At 38.9% G+C, this 20,794-nt stretch overlaps 1 protein-coding gene across 2 annotated transcripts in view; it reads left to right on the top strand.

The window, feature by feature from the left end:
- dcc (DCC netrin 1 receptor) overlaps window positions 1-20,794 on the top strand; it is a 409,341-nt gene that overhangs the window by 282,975 nt on the left and 105,572 nt on the right. For both annotated transcript variants that reach the window (XM_040000674.1, XM_040000673.1), the window contains exons 10-12: window positions 276-424; window positions 544-682; window positions 9,239-9,288. In XM_040000674.1, the coding sequence (XP_039856608.1) occupies window positions 276-424; window positions 544-682; window positions 9,239-9,288 (338 nt within the window). The remainder of the gene's footprint in view (window positions 1-275; window positions 425-543; window positions 683-9,238; window positions 9,289-20,794) is intronic.

The following is a 20,794-nucleotide window of genomic DNA, read 5'->3' as shown; positions in this document are numbered from 1 at the left end:
GCGGGTTGTCTAAGCTATTGTAAATCTAAATGTCAAATCATTAAAAATGCATCTGATTTTCCGGTCAGTATATTATCTTTTTTTTTTCTTAAGACATTAAACCTGTCTATGCTTAAATTTAGTGATACTGGAGTGAAATAGGCCTTTATTGTAAAATGATAGCTAGCTATCCTCTTGACTCTCATGAAAATCAGATCATTCTGTCCCTGCAGTAAAGGTAACACATGTCTAAAAGTAGCAGCACTGGTAACAGAAGTGTTTGTGTGTGCCTTCAGTCCAAGTTCCCAGCAAGGTGGAGTCTCTCCGAGCGTTGGCTCTTTCTCCAACCTCCGTTCAGGTTAGCTGGGAGCCACCCAGCTTTCCGAACGGCCCCATCCTGGGCTACAGGCTGCTGTGGACCGAGAGCCCGTCGGGCAAGGAGCAGGTGAGCTCCATCACCAATGGATTATGATGCTTTAGATAGTCTGAGTCATTGTTTTGGAGTTCATTTGACCTTATTCGGTTGTTTGTTGAATGTAATCAATACTCTGTGTTTGTGTTCAGAGTGTGGAGGTGAATGGACAAAACTACAAGATGGAGGGACTCAACAAGTTCACAGAGTACACAGTTCGAGTTTTGGGCATCAATCGCTATGGACCAGGGACTGCCTCAGATGCCGTCAGTGTCACCACCCAATCAGATGGTGAGCTGTGTCTTAACATTTCCTCATTTATTCAGTGTGGAAAATCACATGTATCAGGAAATGAAACATGACATGACCATGTTATAACAGAAGGAAAGTCACAGGGGCTTTTTCTCTGTCACTGAAATTCCACCGGTCTTCAGTATCCCATTATCCACTCTTTCATCTTCTTTTCTCAGTTTTGATAGTAACCTTAACATCCACTCACTCACCAGTGAACAGCACTTGTGTTGTATCAATCCCATTTGGGTACGCAAAGAGGTAAAACTTCTTTATAAAGCAGTAGATATAGTTCTGTGCACATCTTGTCCACTATTCCCACAGTGGTCTTCAGGAAAACTTCTCCAGAATTCTCCAAGCCTTTTTTTCCATTATCTGGACAAAAAATGTGCCAAACTATTTCATAATGATCTGGGCTCTGGGAATGCCAATATATGATGGATCAGATACCTTTACCCTGGTTTTGCATGGGGGTTCAAAATCTGATGGTACTTTTCTGCATTCATAATTTAATACATTTTGATAAGATCTGCAAAACCACTGGATGGAAGGCTTTCCCAAACCGTGACAGAGCCTCCACTGTGTTTTGCAGGTTGTAAGAATGGCTTCTTGACAGCCACCCATTCAGTGAAACTTTTTCAGATTTCAGATAAATCTGATTTTTTTTTCCTATTTCTTAAGGACATCACTTTCAGATCCTGTTCATCTAGTGTAGATAGTTTTTAAGGCCTGCAACCTTTTCCTTTGCTCTTTACTCTTCTCATTGCCTCAGATTTTGTAAGGATGCAGTGCACAGCATGCTGAAATATGCCAACTTTTACCAACAACTTTTGAACTATTGTGTAAGAACACTTTGAGAAAATACAAGAAAGTCTGGCATCTTGAATGCAAACTACAATGAAACGAGAGGTGACCAAAGATTCTAACCTAACCCTCACCGTTAATACATCTCTGGAAAATTGGTGGACAAAATTGGAGGGTTAAAATAGCAGCTCACTGTCTTCTTTGGGTTGTGCTGTATATATATACTATTTGGCTAGACTGATTAAACACAGTACAGTAATAAATACAGAACTTCTTGAAAGAATTGTCAGCGTCATACAGTAACAAAAGGAAAAACTAATTTATTATATTTACAGGATCTATTGCTTCTATTCCTTCCAGCCACGTCCACTGTTAATTTCTAACAGCAGCACAACAATGACACACTGGAGCACAGGCCTTTTTTTTTTAAGTTGCCCACAATAGGCTGTTAAAAATCCACTCTCTCTGAAATACCAAGGACATGATCTCAATGGAAGCTGTCACTGTGGTTATTGAAGAAAGTATTGATTTTGGTGGATGTTCAAGAGTGAACTTAACCCATCCAGTTTAAAAGAATCTGAAGAGGATTTTTATTTTATTTTTTGCAAGCTGGGACTTGTTATAAAACGAGTGTTTTCATTTTGTTGATGTCTTATCTCAGTCTGAGGCAGTCCACGCTGAAAATTCTTCCGCTCAGGCCATACATCGCCCGTGCAACATGCATTTTATTCAGCTGGGTCCTCAAAAGTCTGAAATACAAATTTGCACAAAGTACATTTTTATGATCAATAAATTGTCTTAAATTTTGTTTCAATGGGTTATGAATATATTTAGTCACATAATCATAACCACCACATTTAGCTCACACAAAGTGACTACATCTTTAATGTCATGCTATTTTTGAAACAATCTAGACTCTGATCCCGATTCTGACGACTATATCAGCGAAAGATAACCAGACCTCATTTTAAGACACAGTAGTTTCACTTTTCAGACCCTGAAGCAACATCCAAATTATAAAGTACAGCTTGTTAGTACTGGGTTGGACCGCCTTTTTCCTTCATTCTTCATGGCACAGATTCAACAGGGTGCTAGAAATATTCCTCAGACATGAACATGACGAACAGTTGCAGCAGATTTGAATCTCTTTATTCACTACATCTCAGAGGTGCTCTATTAGATTGGGATCTGGTGATTGCAGATGCCATTTGAGTACAGTGTCGTGTTCAAGAAACCAATTTGAGATGATTTGAAGACATGATTAATATGTTCTTAATATCCTTAACCACAAGGAGTCCAGAATATTAAAGAGTGACTTGTGCAGTCTGACTGGTTTGAACTGGTCCTAGTTTCAAGCAGCACTTCAACTTAGATCTGAAAACTGCTGGGCGAGGTGGTGTCTATTACCTGGCACTGTGTATATGTGTGTGAGAGAAAGACACTGAGAGAAGAGCCAATAGCAACACAGTCTTTAGCCCTTCTCATAGACAGCCCCCCCTTCTTGCTGTCAGGAGTTTCATTAGGAGACTCGGGGGTCTTTAATTAAGTAGGCAGAAGAAGGAGCAGCTTCATTTAAACCTCCTTTTAGCCTGACAGATTAAATGGAGTCCACACACACACACACACACACTTTCTCTTTCACATGGTTCAGTATTAAAGTTCGTCATGTGTGGCGCAGAAAAGAGGAAGAAACGAGGAAGTTCATAACTCATGAAAATACTCAGAGAAAATGTAGGAAAAGAAATAGATTCAAGAAACTTATACTTGCATGCACTAGTTTTAGTGACCAGCTAATCACCTTTACTCGCTGATTGTTTGACAAAATCCTCATATCTCACATCTTATTTTAATGTTACCACATAAAAATCCAAGAGCCTTAGCCTTGACGTATTCTTTACTATCACTGATTTGATTAATTTGACCTTTCACTGCCCACTACAGACACAGGGAGTGAAATGTCAGTGAGTGACACTGGGAGCCTAATACAGGGAGTGCAGAATTATTAGGCAAGTTGTATTTTTGAGGAATAATTTTATTATTGAACAACAACCATGTTCTCAATGAACCCAAAAAACTCATTAATATCAAAGCTGAATGTTTTTGGAAGTAGTTTTTAGTTTGTTTTTAGTTTTAGCTATTTTAGGGGGATATCTGTGTGTGCAGGTGACTATTACTGTGCATAATTATTAGGCAACTTAACAAAAAACAAATATATACCCATTTCAATTATTTATTTTTACCAGTGACACCAATATAACATCTCCACATTCACAAATATACATTTCTGACATTCAAAAACAAAACAAAAACAAATCAGCGACCAATATAGCTACCTTTCTTTGCAAGGACACTCAAAAGCCTGCCATCCATGGATTCTGTCAGTGTTTTGATCTGTTCACCATCAACATTGCGTGCAGCAGCAACCACAGCCTCCCAGACACTGTTCAGAGAGGTGTACTGTTTTCCCTCCTTGTAAATCTCACATTTGATGATGGACCACAGGTTCTCAATGGGGTTCAGATCAGGTGAACAAGGAGGCCATGTCATTAGTTTTTCTTCTTTTATACCCTTTCTTGCCAGCCACGCTGTGGAGTACTTGGACGCGTGTGATGGAGCATTGTCCTGCATGAAAATCATGTTTTTCTTGAAGGATGCAGACTTCTTCCTGTACCACTGCTTGAAGAAGGTGTCTTCCAGAAACTGGCAGTAGGACTGGGAGTTGAGCTTGACTCCATCCTCAACCCGAAAAGGCCCCACAAGCTCATCTTTGATGATACCAGCCCAAACCAGTACTCCACCTCCACCTTGCTGGCGTCTGAGTCGGACTGGAGCTCTCTGCCCTTTACCAATCCAGCCACGGGCCCATCCATCTGGCCCATCAAGACTCACTCTCATTTCATCAGTCCATAAAACCTTAGAAAAATCAGTCTTGAGATATTTCTTGGCCCAGTCTTGACGTTTCAGCTTGTGTGTCTTGTTCAGTGGTGGTCGTCTTTCATGCCTTTCTTACCTTGGCCATGTCTCTGAGTATTGCACACCTTGTGCTTTTGGGCACTCCAGTGATGTTGCAGCTCTGAAATATGGCCAAACTGGTGGCAAGTGGCATCTTGGCAGCTGCACGCTTGACTTTTCTCAGTTCATGGGCAGTTATTTTGCTCCTTGGTTTTTCCACACGCTTCTTGCGACCCTGTTGACTATTTTGAATGAAACGCTTGATTGTTTGATGATCACGCTTCAGAAGTTTTGCAATTTTGAGACTGCTGCATCCCTCTGCAAGATATCTCACTATTTTTGACTTTTCTGAGCCTGTCAAGTCCTTCTTTTGACCCATTTTGCCAAAGGAAAGGAAGTTGCCTAATAATTATGCACACCTGATATAGGGTGTTGATGTCATTAGACCACACCCCTTCTCATTACAGAGATGCACATCACCTAATATGCTTAGTTGGTAGTAGGCTTTCGAGCCTATACAGCTTGGAGTAAGACAACATGCATGAAGAGGATGATGTGGACAAAATACTCATTTACCTAATAATTCTGCACTCCCTGTATGTTATCACAGATACTATTAAAGAGTTTGTGGCCTACAAATAGTGGACACTTCACTAGATAAATACATCAGACTAGACGTTCTCAGGGTGAAAAGGGATTGTTCAGTGTGGATTGTTCACTTGGTAGACATAAGAAAAATTGGACTATTACAAAGTACTCAGCATAGGTTTAGGCATGTCCACATCTAGTTGCCCTCAGAAAGACTAGTCACTTAAACTAATATTTTTTTTATTGTACATCAGTTGATGTCAACTTTGGGTTTAAGCAACCTCAAGCATTTAGAGATGTAGACAAAATCAAGACCAGCTGCTGGAATTCAAGCTGAGGATGAGGGTGGGGAAAAAGGCGATTGAAGTGACTTTGAGTCTGACATTGTTGTTGGTGCCACACATGCTGGATTGAGGATTTCAGTAACTGCTGATGTGTTGGGATTTTCCTACACAGCCATCACTAGGGTTTATAGAGAATGGTCCGAATAATGAGAACATTTCCAGTTAGTGGTGACTGTCTGAGTGAAAACGCCTTGTTGGTATCAGAGGCCAAAGGAGAATAGCCAGACTGCTTCGAGCAGAAGTGAAGTTAATAGTAACAGAGATAACCGCTCATTACAACTAAGGTATACACAAGAGCATTTCTAAACGCACAACACATCAAACCTCGAAGCAGAACTACACAAGATTAGACTGGGTACCATTTCTCTATAAGAACAGGAAAATGACGCTATAGTTCACACCGATTCACCAAAAATGATAAATAGTAGAGTCCAAAAATGTTGCCTGGTCTGATGTGACACTCTGACCCTAGCATGGGATCAGAATTTGGCACCAACAACATGGAAGCCTAAATCTATCCTGCCATGGATCAGCACTTTAGGCTGCTGGTGAATGTGTAATGGTGTTTGGGAATATGTTCATCATGTTCAAATTCAAATTCAAATTTTATTTGTCACACACACACAACCATACACAGTATGACATGGGGGTGAAATGCTTGTAGCTGTACAATGCCCGACCATTAAATGACAGAAGAAAAGTTTTACAATATTTACAATTTACAGTTTACTACAAAAATTTACAAATTAACTTAGGAATTTACAGTAAAGAATGTGCAAATAGCAGAAGAGATTATAAAGATAAGGATTATAAATTATAGGAATTATAGGATTATAGGAAATGTGTGGTGGTGCGTGTGGTGACGTGTGTGAGAGTCCAGTCTTATAGTGACGTGTTTGGGAGAGTCCAGTCCTACACCTGGTTCAGGCCCCGAATAGCCTGGGGGAAGAAGCTCCTCCTCAGTCTCTCTGTTTTGGCCTTAAGGGAGCGGAAGCGCTTCCCAGACCTCAACAGTGAGAAGAGTCCATTGTTGGGATGGGAGAGGTCCATCATAATCTTCCTAGCTTTGGACTTGCACCGCTTGGTGTAGCTGGACAGCAGGTCAGGGAGCTCTGATTGAATGATGTGTTCTGCCGAGCGCATCACCCTTTGCAGATCTCGTCTGTCCTGCTTGGTGCTGTTCCCAAACCAGGTGCAGATGTTTGCCGTCAGGATGCTCTCGATGGTGCAGGAGTAGAAGTTCTTGAGCACCTTCAGTGGCAGATGGAAGTCTCTAAGTCTTCTGAGGAAGAAGAGACGCTGACGGGCTTTCTTAACCAGGGTGTTGATGTGGCAGGACCATGACAGGTCCTGAGTGATGTGGACACCCAGGTATCGGAAACTGTCCACTCTCTCCATTGGCGTGCCACTGATGATGAGGGGTTTGTAATTCCTCGCCTGCTTTGTAGTGAAGTCCACGATCAGCTCCTTAGCTGATTTAATCCCTTTATGACCACAGTGTACTCATCAGCTTGATAACATGCCATGTAGCAAAGGTCGCATAATGTCAAACTAGTTTCTATTTGGTTTTAATTACGGGAATTCACAGTCACCAGTCCAATAGAGCACCTTTGAGGTGTGGTGCGACCAAAGTTTCACTTCATGGATATGCAGCCGGAAAATCTGCAGAAACAATGTGATGCTTTCATGTGTGTACCATGAAAAATTAATGCAGGTCCGAAGCCATCAGGGGGTCTAATCTGGCACTAGCAAGGTTTCTCAGTGAAGTATCTGTTAAGTATATACGCACCTTTTGGCCTGAAGAAAGGGAATACATTATTAGCTTGAGGTCCAGTAATTAGCCCTCGTGGGTATGATTGTTTAAATTGTAATGGACTCACTGGCATGTAAGCACTCGACTTATGCAATATCCAACCATGGTTGGATATTGCATAAACTGTGTGGACATTTCCCTCCAAGAAAAAATGCTACTGGTGCTAGCACTGCTAATATTAGCCACACTCTGCAAACAAATCTGACATCTGATGATTGTCACACATTTTAACTGCATTTAAATTATAATTTCATTACTGAAAATCCATTTCAAATGGTTCTAAAATATAGTTCTGAAGGGGTCTTGAATGAGGTTTCAGAAGTCCTAGTTTCACTCTGGCTCCCTATACTCTCCTGCTATTATTCCTAGCTTTTGCATGGTAGGACAGTGTGCTTTACATTTTCTACACAGACTGAGTCCTTTAATATCAATGCAACATTCATCTTCTGATGGGTGTGCAGAGAGGGACGCTGTGATTAATAAACTTCCACAGAGGCAGAGAGAACGGAGGCGTGTGTCCAGCTGCAGTCACACCATAAAAATGATCTGAAATAACACAAACACACACTTGCAGATGCAGAGCGGCTGTATTGTGAATCTTCCGGCTGCGTCTCGATGATAACGGTGACTTGTGGGCTAATTGAATTTACAATAAAACTGATTCATAGACACACGTTGGAAGACACACACACACACAGACATAAATAGCGAGCAGCTGAATCAACAGATAAGCCGTTGACAGTTAATCAGGCATCTGATTGGACAGTTCACTCAAACCAATGTTGCACTTTTGCTGGACACAAAAACGCATCTGCTGCTTTTTCTAGAAGTCTGTCAACTCTCTCTTCTATTATTCATTCATCTCTTCTTCTTCTTCACCACCATCCTCTCTTTTGTGTTCCATTTATTCTGGTGTTTTTCAGTGCTTTTGGTCTCTCTGTGAGTCAGTTAGCAAGATTACACAAGAACTTTGGAGCCAAATTTCATGAAACTTCGGGAGGTGGAGCTTCTCCAGTTTGTGTTTGTCTTCCTATTTCAGCCATTCATTTTTTCTTGTCTTTGTTTGATCTCTTTTTAGCTTTCTCCTCTTTGTTTGATTATTTTTCTTTCCTTTGCATCTTCCTCTTCATCTTTTTTTGTGCTTTCATGTACTAAAACCAAGTTTTTTCCTCTCTAAACTTAAAAGCTCTTATGTTTCATTCTTTTTCATCTTCTCATCTTCATGCTTACTCTTTCATTTTCTTCCCAATATCTTCTTTTTTGTATTTTTTCTTCATCTTTCATCATCCCATTTCCCCCCTGTGACCATCATGTTCACTTTGCCCCCCTGTTTGTATTTGTATGTTTTACTTTTGCCTTTGTTATTTTTTGTAGCTTTTTCTTCTTCACCTTCTTTGCTTCTTCTGGTTTCTTTTTTTTAGGAAATAAACCAAATTTTTAACAAATAAAAGGTTTAGAAGGACTTAAGCAGTCATGTTAAAAATGTTCGATCTCAGTATGTGAACTATCTTACTATAGCCACAAAACCATGAGAAGATTATCTTTTTCTTCCAATCTCTGTAGTATTCTTCTCTGTCCTTCGTCACTACATTCATGAATCCTCTCTCTGTTCTTCCTGTTTTCCTCGTGCATGTCACTTCCAACAAAACAGAAAATAGAAATAAATCAAATCTAACTTTCTAAAGCTCTGCTTGTTATGTGTAATTTTCAGACTTTTTACATTATCGCAGCCATAACAATGGAAAAGTTGCATTAAAAATTAAACGTTTTACGTTAAATATTAATAGCGTTCCTATTCATGCATTTACATGTGTAGTTGTCATTTTGCAGGAGCATAGATTTGTTTGCATATTCAGGACTGAACCAGCATGTTACATTTTAAAGTTTAAAGTCATGTTTGAATATACAACCAGAAAGACACTTTTTCTCCATAGCGGCTTCCTTTTTTATTAATAAATAATATCATTAGAGCTATTGTTGTATTTTCGTATTGATTTATATGTTGCATTGTTTGTTTTCCTGACATTTTCCTTTCCTTTACATTTGTGTCTGCAGTACCCAGCGCTCCTCCACAAAACATCACCTTAGAGGTCGTCCTGTCCAGGGTGAGTTTAAATACCCATATTTTTATTCCCTCTTCTCTCTGCTCACATCCGTACACTGCAACAACATCCACATCATAATCTGCTCCATTCGCGGTGGTATTACCAGTAAAATCCAACGTTATCCCCTTGAACAGAAAGACTCTTTCACCTTTTACGATCTGAGTTTACAGACTTTAACATCACTGCCTGACTTTCCAGGTTCTGTCTCCCTTGAAGTGACTGATGGCTGCTTATTCTGACCCACATCTAAACAGTGACACAGCCATCAGTCAGCAGTCGCTCTCTAGTGATCTGCCCTCATTTTACTGATTGATGGGATCCTAGAATGTGCATAAATAAATGTCTTTCCGCATTTTTCCCAACTCATTTATGTTTCCTCTGTTGACTGTCCAAGCTGCTCATGTGATTTATGCGTTGAAAAATATTTACATGCTCTAATTCACACATAGTCAATACAGAAATCGACATTTTATGTCACAAAAAATGAGTGACACCCCCTCTGTGCCCACCAACAGATCAGACAGCCGGTTCAAGGGTTGTAGCCACGAAGGGAAGGAGCTTTTCTAACTTCTTTAACCCTGTGAGAGCTACAGTGCTGTGCAAAAGTCTTGAATCAGCCTTCATTTCTTGATATTTTTCAAGGAAGATAGTAAATAGCTGCAGTGATATACTGAAATGTGTGCAAATGTAAATGGCAATATAGTGCACTGCTCAAATAAATGAAGTAACAGTGATCAGAGTTTGGTATTAAGCCAGTAAAACTTGTGAGATATTGATCTGGTCAGTTAAGTAACAGAAGGGGTTGTTAATCAGTCTCAACTGCTTTCATTTAAATGAAATTAACAATACATGCAGTACAGGAACAACAATAAGAAGCTATGCATTGTTTTGGACTTGGCTAGGGTCAGTGCCACTATTGTTACCAGGTGATACATGAACCCTACAGAGATCACACAGGTAGTCCAACTCCTCTAGGATGGTACACCAATACATGTAATTGCCAGAAGGTTTGCCACAATAACACAAAGAAAACAGAGAAAACCCCAACAAACATACTCCCTTATGAGCAAGCGCTTTGGTGACAGTGGGAAGGAAAAACTCCCTTTTAACAGGAAGGAACCTCCAAAAGCACCAAACTGAGGGAGGTGCAACCATTTGCCGTAAATTAATATTTAAGGCTAAAAGTAATTTCTAATATTTGCGTGTTGCAATTTGCAAGATCAAAAGTCTTATATCAGTTTGGTCAATCTCAAATTCAAGATTATCCTCTTAGGTATGTCCAGACAGCTTCCAGGATGGCTGCTCTGTAGGTTCACTAAAGACCTCAAACCTGGACTGATAGTAAACATCAACTTTGGTTTCAAGCTGGATGCATTTCATGTTGATGATTCATTTTGATGATGAGCAGCTACAGCCAGCAGTTTTGAATGGAAGCATCAACAGTTTTCAAACCCAAAGGCAGTTCTACTGCCGTTTCTACTGACTTCTAATCTTAAGTCCAGCAGGGTCTTAGGAAACAATATGAACTATGGTATGTGCCAGTGTGCCATCCTGTGCTGCCTCAGGATACATTGAAAATGCATAGAAAGGCTGTTGTCTTGACTTTGTCTCAGGAGAAGCCCACAGTGTAGGGTTTTGAAGAGCTTTTATTTAAAAGTATACTTCTCAAATATAACAGAAAATGAGTCTGGTAGCAGACAATCGGGAAAAAAAGCAAAATGTAGCAAGGATCATCCCTGTTTAAAGAAAATTACTCAAAGGAAAAATAACTTGGAAAGCATGTTATTTTTAACACTAGTCACTGCCTCAATTCATATTGAGTGGTACTAAATATGAGTTTAAACTGAATTAATTTCTGAACTGCATAAAATCAGCAGGAGGTGGCTGGAATGGATGGTGGGTGTACAAAGTACTCAAGTTTTACACCAGCAGCTAGAGTTCACGGGCTGACTGCTGTCTGTGGTTTAATCATCAAAGCTTTGGTTGAAGCTTTGATTAAATTTAAATAAACGTCTTGAGTCAATGTGCACTTTTATTTATTAAAATACACTGCCAACCTTCTGAAACCTTATTATATTATATTATATTATATTAATGGTTATTTAGTTTTGCTGTTACTTTGCTAGTAATGTTTGATCCAGTAGAACTGCCATTACCAACAGATTATCCATTAGCATTGGGTGTGTGATATGCTACCAACATGGCATACAGACCAGGTATTATCCTGTTTCAAAATATTACCATTTTACTGTCAGACTGTAAAAAACATTTAAAAAAATTAGGTAAAGTTTAATGAATTGTTAATTTTTAATTTGTTACACTTAAGGTGTTGTGACAGTGTTTATAACAATATTATAATAATGTTTGAACAAACAGGATAAGCATTCATTTTTGGACTCAGTGTTGTACAGGAGGATATTTAAATCCTAATGTCTTTCTTAGATTTTGGTATTCAAGTCTAAAACCTAAAAGCAAACGCTTCTAAGCACAGTATGAACTGCTGTCCTCGGTCAATAAACTTCCAGGTTTCCCTGTTCTTGCCCCTCTGACTTCCTGCTGCAGACTTTGCACCTTTTTAAAAGATTGCAGTCTTCTTTCATTGTCCTGTGTGATGGCACTAACACAACAAAGTATATTTTTGAGTATGTTTGTGAAAATGTTTGGCAGTAACACTGTTTCTAAATTATCCCCAAGATCTTTTATCAGTTGTGGTTTTATATTAGACGATACAATCATGATATTTAACAATACATAGAGATACATCTATGACTTGGAAGTAGTGACAAATAATATTATCTGACAAGTTTGCCCAAAACCATAGAATCAACAGCTTAACAACGCTGCAGGTACAACCACTATAAAATGTGATAATAAAATATTATTTTACTATAACACCAAAATCCCCAATGACCCAAATGTGTTTTGAAGGGATGATGATAAGCTGAGAAGAAACTTCTGATGCAAAAATCCATTCCAAAGTTTGGTTTAAGTTCAGCCCGGCACACTGAGGTAAACCAAATCAATATCGAAGATAAAGTCAGATTAGTGCAAAGTTGTTGCTTCCCCAGCAGCCAAAGGCACAACAGCTTGGTTACAGCCACAGGATCCATTTAAGTAGTCCTGTGAAGGTTTTCACTGTTTCTCCTGCCTCTTCTCTGTTTTTAATACCTTGGTCGGGTATTTGAATATAGAGAAGTGGTGGAGATGTAAGTTTGAATAAACTTACCACCTTCTTTCACTCTGTTTCATCAGATGTTTGTGTGATCAGGTTATTTCATGTTACTCAGAAAGCAGCAGTGGAAAAGAAAATCATGAATGTTTCCGTTGGCTGTGTGAGCAACTTATAATTTATGTCCATACAAATGGAAGTTCAGACAGTCTGTGGAGAGTTGACCTCATTTAGTTTCTGTCCGCTTATTTTTCTGCATGTGATTGATATTTCTCTGACGATTGGCTCTTAGGTCAAGGCTGATTGATTGGCGATGTCAGAGGTGTTTGATGGCTGAAAGCCTTAGGATACATGTATAACAAAGAGCAATATGGGTGTCTGTTGTTGAAAGATGAATGCCAAACATACTGGAGCTGCAGGTGGCGCTGCCTCCACACCCTGACCTCAACTTGCACTTAGACAAAGAGAAGAACAAAAACCATTTTACATAGGGGCAAGATAATTAGAGATTACTGTTACTGTTATTGGTTGTTCTAACAGTATCAGTGGAAGCAGCAGTAGTACTGAAGAGAAAAGAAAAGTCACATTTCAAGTAAGATTCTCGGGGTTAGTTGAAAATGTTTTTGCTACCAAATGCTGACTTTCTGGTAAACATTACAAATTTCAGACACATCAAAGGCAATCAAAAAGATCTGCTTAAGCTGATTGTCCTCTAAACAGATGTTCTCCATGCAGCAGACATTATGAATTCGGTGAAAGTTGTGTAAGATGATCATCAGTCAGTACCACCACTGAGGACATCAAATTTATATTGTCAACATAGCGAAGTGTGTATCTTCAGGCCCCCCAATATTCTTTCAAAGTCAGATTTTTCTTCTTTTTTTCAGCGTGATGAGATGAGAGAAAGCATCAGTGCACAGTGCACAGTTTGTTTCTGTAGATTTCAGCACTTTCTCAGTTTGTCATCCTTCATGATACTGAGATCAGGGTTGTGGCCAAACTCTGAAACTTTGAAAGGAAACTCAGTGAAGTGACTGCAGTATCTGTATGGTAGCTTTTATAAATGCTGTTTGATTTCTCTAGATAATAACACAGCACGTCAATGCTACCTTTATCAAGGATCAAAGATTTCTTTATCTATCACATTTTTTACATTTAGCAGTGATCATGTAACCATCAAGCAAACTTATATAAACAGACAATATATTAAAAAACCCCACTGAGATTTAAAAGTCTGGAATAAAATAACAACATCAAAAATAATGCAAGTTATTTAAAAGATCAGTTAGTTTATACCAAACACATTTAAAATATTTGAATAAATAAACCTTTATTTTCTAAACATTATAGCTTCATGATTGCTACATACTTTGACAACACACCCTGTTAGCCGAGTGTGTATGTTAGCATTTTTATAGAAGGAAAGGAAACAGGTTGTTTCTTTGAATTGCAGCACACACTATGTGATCGTTCATGAAAATAACCAATTTTAAAAGAATAATTTGAATGTGTCGTCTTCTTTTTTCTGGTAATTTTCCATTTTAGCAATTTAGCATGTGCTAAAATAAAAACAATCCATTACTGGAGTGTAATAGGGGAGCTTTGTACTGGTGTGCTGCTGCACAGGTGATGTTGAGTCTGTAGTTTATATCGGTGGTGTGGGTCAAAAAATGTCCATGTGATTCCCAGGATCATAGGTCTCCCAGGAGAAAGCTGGATTGCAACAAGATGATTGCAGCTTCACCTGTCAGTGGTTTTAATACAGCTGATTGGTGTATTTTGCAGTGGACTTTTTAATGCAATCAGCCAACTCACACTCACTATGGGAATGTACAGCGCTTATACTGGCTTTGACCTCATTACTCCCAACATCAGAACACTATGCTCAGCACAGCACAACACTGTAGGGAGTGGGGAGTGACAGCAGTAATTTGCATGATTGCATTAGATGTTTGCTGAAGTGACAGTATCATATGTAGATGAAGAACCTGCTCAAGTCGACTGCCTGAACTGGTTTGCAGGCTTTGCTTTATTCCGTAGGCTGCCTTCCCAAATCATTTTCACAGGAGGCTCAAAGATGTGAAAGTTGAAGTATAACAGTGACTTAAAAATGAATTTTTCTGCTTATTCTCATTTTCTGTCACACATATACTGCCTCACTAGGGATGTTCATGTTAGACATGGTCAAAGTTTCAAAGAATGAGGTCAGTGGAAGTGCGAATAAACCCGATGAGCCAGAAGATTCCGTTACAGACAGTTTTTTCTATTATTTTCTCCCCATGATGTCACAGAGAACATATATCCTTATATGGTCATCTCAAACAAAAAGTCCCACCCACCTGCAGTTCATATGTCTTCTCAAAGAGGAGATGCCAGCCTGAAGAAAGCTGGCCAAAAGAGCGAGAGAAGTCCAAATAATCTTATCTTAAACAGTGAATGACACAAAGATGCTCACGCTAGAAGAGGCGAAGGTTAAAAAATTAAACTGGAGCAGAAAAGATCCACTTCAGATCAAAGACATGTGAGCTTTAATGATTCTGATGCAACAAAAACATGTTAACTACTCTAAGCTGAATTTGGTTGATCATAAATAAGCATCGACACAGAAATGTGTTTCACAGTGAAATATTTAAAAACTAAATATAAATTATAAACTTCTGCAGTGACCAAATCACTCCTTAATTGTGTGTCTCACAAACATACACACACAAACAGCTATCCAGAGTGTGTCTGTGTGTATGTGAGTCCTGCCTCAGTCAGTTTCTCTGTAGCGTGTTGCTGAAGGAAAAAAATGTGAATCTTTCCGATCTTGTCAAGTTTCTGCTGTCAAACCAACTTTTCAGACAAATCTGACATTTCCTCAACTTTCCTCCAGTCAGTGGAGCGTTACTGCGAGTGTGTGTGAGTGTGTGTTGTTGAATGCTTGGCTGAACACACAGCACAGAGTTTACAGTATGTCAGGCTGTGGGGCTTTTACCCAGAATTCTCTGGAGAGTCCATCTAGGGTCACTCTGTGTATATGTATGGCTGTCAGACTGAGGATCAGGAGTGGATTTTGGTCAGAATCAGCTCATACTACAAACTTTTAGCTCTGTTGGTTCACAATTTCGTCAAAAAAGGTTCCTGCTGAAGCAGTTTAACCTCCTAGTGAGTCTCCACAGGAATGTTAGTCTGGAGACTTTAGAGACTTGTCTAAATATTAATTAAAGGAAATAGCAGTGAGGAGTCCAACTGAGCTCAATACAAGATGTTAATTTAACTTTTTAGGGGATGAAATTGGGTTTTTCAGAGTTCTTTATGAAATTTCACTTCTTAATTTTGACAGTTTGTCATGATTCGGCTGTGTGGCAGGCAGGAATTGGACCCAAACGCAAACTAAACTAAATGTAAATAAGGAACAAAATACAAAACACACGGAAACTGTTACGGATTCAAATATTGGGGATGGATACAAGAGGAAAAACCAAAATAACAACACTGGTCCGGCTGGGTCAAGTCAAACGATGATTTTAATGATCACACGCGTGGGAGATGGACACCGTACGCAGACAGCATCAGATCTCAAAATGGTGGAGCATTGATCAAACTCTTATAGCCTCTAGTGGCCCCCACCTAATCATAAAAGCCTAAACATTCACATGCTTTCTCTCACACAGCGCCTAAGCTACGACCTTGGCTCCCTGTTTATCTGCTCCTGCTGAGATGGGGCAGAAAACTCCAGTATGTTCTGTTCTCTTCCAATCAGACAAATAAGGTGATGACTTTCTGCGAACAGTATTTCATATAACTCAGCAGTATAATGCATCATAAAACAATATCATTCATTCACAATAAATCAGCAGTCTAATGTAATGCAAATCAGTTTAACAAATGCAATAGTTACCACCTTCTTCTAATTCAGGAGAATAATGCAAACTAAAACTACATAATAATTCACAACCTTTAATTAGGGGTCTAACATGGCATAAAATAATATTATAATCCAACAAAACTAAGAATACTGGGCCAACATGGCCCAGGACCATGACACAGTTGACAAAACAAGAAAGTTAACATCCTCGTTAGGGAGTTGCCTAAGGCCTCTCAATCTCCCTCCACATGTATTCTTGTATAAATATTTTAACTCTGTCGTATTTCCACAAAAACCTGGAAATAATCAGTAAAAATCTTAAGATTCGGGAACATTTAAAAACAAAAGAAGCTGTCATGTACAGTCAACGAGAAATATTTACTGTATTTAAACTGAGCCAAATCAATGGCCGTGACAACCTTTACATCTTTGTACTAAAGGACAGATTTATATCTTTGTATTAATGCTTCAGGTGATACTTGATTGACTCATCAGAGACCTGTTCTACTAAATCAGCCTGCAGCTATAACTGTGTTAATGTTAGAAATATGAAATGTGATCAAAAACTTCTGAGAATAAGCTAAAAATCCAAACCTTTCTCACATTAAAATATGGCTGATAACTCACTGCAAGTGGTTGCAGTCTTATTTTTGTCATACCATGATCCCCAACAGCTGGTTTTGCTAGTGAGACTGTGGCATTAGCAAGAGACCCAGCACTGAATTACTACTGGATATCCTAACCAAGAAATCCCAGTTGATTCTATCTCATAAGTTTGTGGTTATGGTGAAAGTTGTGAACATATGAGTTAAGTAGTTGAAAAAGGAATTCAAGGGAGCAACCTATCAGCTCCCCGTGGTCTGGACATGTCTGAGAAAATGACCTTGAAGGATTGACTGTCCACATTAGAGTAAGGCTTGTTTGTTTCATCTGCCTGAAACTCACACCTCAAATGTCTGATTAAGTTCAATTCTGATATCAGAAGCAAAAGTGTCAGAAGTTAGTTATTCCTAACAAAAGAGTCATTTTTTATAGCAAATAATGGCTTAACTGAAATTTCTAAAGCAGACAGACAAAAGTGAAAAGAATCAGAAGATCAAGCTTTGTTCTCTGGGAAAGAGAAAAAACACGTTCGCCACAGATACAGATTTTAATAAATAGAGAAAAATTCACAAAGACTTCATTCAGCTTGTATTCTAGAATTGTAGTTCAGAAATGCCTGCAGACCACAAGTGGATGATGGAAAAAAGCTTTTCTTATCTAAGTGACCAAGATCCTTACATTCTTACTTTTTGGTGGTAACAAAAGTAAGAATGTAAGCAGATGGATACAAGAGAGAGAATCATACTCATTCTAGTAAATCCCTGAACATTTTATTTTTCTATTTAAGTTCTTAACTGTGCCATCCATGAATGGCAGCATAGTGGTGGAATAATTGGCACCAAAACCTCAGAAAAAAGTTCCTGCGTTCATATCCGCTGGCTGGATGGGGCCTTTCTGCAGGTTCTCCTAGTATCTGCAGCACTTGGTCCTGCTGCTTACTCCCACAGTCCAAAGATGATTGGAGTTGATTGGTTAATCCATATAGGGCGATTTTATGTGGAGTGGCTCTATGTGTGAATGTGAACAGTCTTGTGTTAGCCCTGTGATATTCTGATAAAATGTCCATTGTGTACCTCAGCTATTGTGCTATGGCAGCTAGGATAGGCGCCAGCACCCCAACCTCCACCTTCATCCCCCCATAACGGTGGCCCTAGCTGGAACTAAGTTAGCAGCAGCACATGTAGCATGAAAAGACTGAAACCCACACAGTTGTTATTACATTAATACCCTGAGATTAGGTTTCAGTTAGATGTCTGTGATTGGTTTATCTGAAAAAATTGATTATTATTTCAATGAAGTTCCCCCCCAAAGACAGCTATTGTACCAATATGTCACTGAAGAAAACAATGCCTTCTGTGTTTTCATGCAATCCCAGACTCTTTAGATCATCCCTCTGCTGGGATCACACCATCTGTTGTAGTTGTCTTTGTTTCAAAAGATACTTCTTTATGAGTCAGATGGCTCCCTGATGACGCTGCGTGATAGAAGCGAAACAACAGTGCTTAAAGCTTTTGCACAGTTCTCTATATATTATGAATGGCAGAGCCTCCTCGTGGTGTCTCTATTTCTGTTTTTTTAACATTTCTTTTATTCAACTTTAGCAACGTTTGGCTCTTGTCAGAGCAGCTGGGTTTCAGGCACAATTCAAAATTGCTTTTAAACCTTAAATCTGGAGGAGGTCTGTAATGGAAAATCACAGCAGTTCCTTTTTTGGCCATAACAAGTATAAAAGTTCTCCTTCAAACTGAAATACAAAAGACCACGTAGAACGACTCAGTTAATTAAAATAATTTACATATCAGACCTCGTCTCAAACTTAGCTCTTGACTGTTGTTGCCGGGGGAAAATATCCTTCGGGGCCTTCGATGCAGCGGTTTAATTGAATTTTGTTTTTGACATCGTGACATCATACAGTTTGGAGTTATTTCAGGAACGTTTTGATGTGTGAAGTACTGCTGACCGTGACCTTTTCTTTACAAAGAAGCTCCGATTTTAAAACTTTCCACCATTTTGAATTTAGACACACACTGACTTAAATTCATTTCCTGGTGACAAAACTCAACCCTCACCCTACCCGTACACTAGATCCTCACTATTAAATGCAGATATCACTCATTGTGTCAACAGAAATATGTCCCCACAGCTTCTGTACAAATACAATCTCACACACATTTTTTCCCCATTGCCATTGTATTATATTTAAGTTTTATTCACAAAGACAACTTTAATCAATCATCCAGAAGGTAAAAAGACAAATTTTAGTTATGGTTTTATTGATTTATTGAAAAACCTTTATCTGATCATTTACTTGTTTAGCTTTGATTCTTTCTTCCAGTCACAAGCTGCTGTTAACTGTACGTTAGAAAAAAGTACTACCAGCACTAACAGCAGGCAGTTGTACAATTTAACATATATTCATGTTTTTCTTTGGTGGACACAAAGACAAGTAGGACTGTAGATCTTTAATTTCACATCATTAATTTAGAAGTGTTCTGTAGCACATTTTAAATAACCTCAGTTGGCCAAAGTGCTCTACAGCTACAAAATGTCAATTATACATAAGAGTCACTAAATCAACAGTAAATATACAGTTAAAAGTCAGTCATGAAATAGAACAAAGCATTTGCATAATAAAAGCCTAAAAACTGACAGATATAATTATGCAGTCTTGTTGTGTTTAAACTAGTGGATCTGTGTTACAATGTAGTTATTAATGAGCCACCATGACCAAAAGTCCTGCATTGATTGATCTAATCTGATCAACATTCATCACCAGGTTGGGTTTTGCTCATTAGGAATCCTCCTCACCTCGTAGGACAGTTGTGATGAATAACAAAACAATAAACTGGATTCAGGTTACATAATTGAAGACATGAAACTATGAGGTCACAGGACCCTCCCTGGTCCAATCAGAGTGGGACTATTTAGCAGTCTGATATTATCCTGATGCAGAGCTTCAGGAGATGTTACAATGATGGTGATTTGGAGGGAAGGATGCACAGAACCTGATGAATGACAACAAACTGATGATTATGCTTTTCGCTTTGTTTCTGAGGGTCTAATCATCCTGTTACCACGACGACTCCACACAAAATTCAACGATTGGAGATGAGTAACAACACCGGCGAGTGTCAGGCAGTGGGTGTCTGGGAACACCTGGTATAAAGAATCAGGCTGGATGAACAATTTCTTATAATGTGTATGATGGTTTCCACTCACTCCAAATACATGCTTGTTAGGTTGTTTGGTGATTCTGCATCGACTGTGTGAATGCGATTGTGTATGATTGTCTCTGTCACTCTGTGTCACCTGCCCTGTGAGAGACTGTGTCCAATTCAGTGGGAAATCCTCCCGCGTCCTGCTCCCAGATAAAGAAAACTGACAAATGAATAAAACTAAATAGGCTTTTAAATAATTTTTACCAGTGAAAAACAGAGGGACAGTACCTGTTTTATATGAATATCCTCTTTACAGATAAGTGTACATCTATAGAAAATGTAAGTACATATAATCCTCGCTCTAAACTCAATTCCACACACTTTTTTTTACTCTTGGATCTGTGTGATATCATAGGGAGGGGATATGTTCACATTTCATGTTAGGAAGAAAAACGCCCTGTCCACCTGCTGTTCAAAACTCTTTTTCATGAGGGACAGCCAACAAGCAGAAAGTTAGCTTTAAAGAAGGAGCCGCTTTAACAGCTTGTTTCATACAGGATGAATTGTGGGCCTGCGCAGACGCCCAGTATTAGATAAATGAGATTTTTTAAACTGTGAATCACACAGAGCTACTCTAGCAGAGCCCAACAGGATAAACAGGATAGGTCCTTTCTATTAATATTCTCTATATGCAAGTGACCAACTCCTCATACATACACACATATA

Source organism: Simochromis diagramma, unplaced genomic scaffold, assembly GCF_900408965.1.
Source record: "Simochromis diagramma unplaced genomic scaffold, fSimDia1.1 OVJJ01000596.1, whole genome shotgun sequence".
NCBI classification, from domain to species: domain Eukaryota; kingdom Metazoa; phylum Chordata; class Actinopteri; order Cichliformes; family Cichlidae; genus Simochromis; species Simochromis diagramma.
The sequence above is the reverse complement of the archived record's forward strand: the minus strand, read 5'-3'. Positions and strand labels throughout refer to the sequence as shown.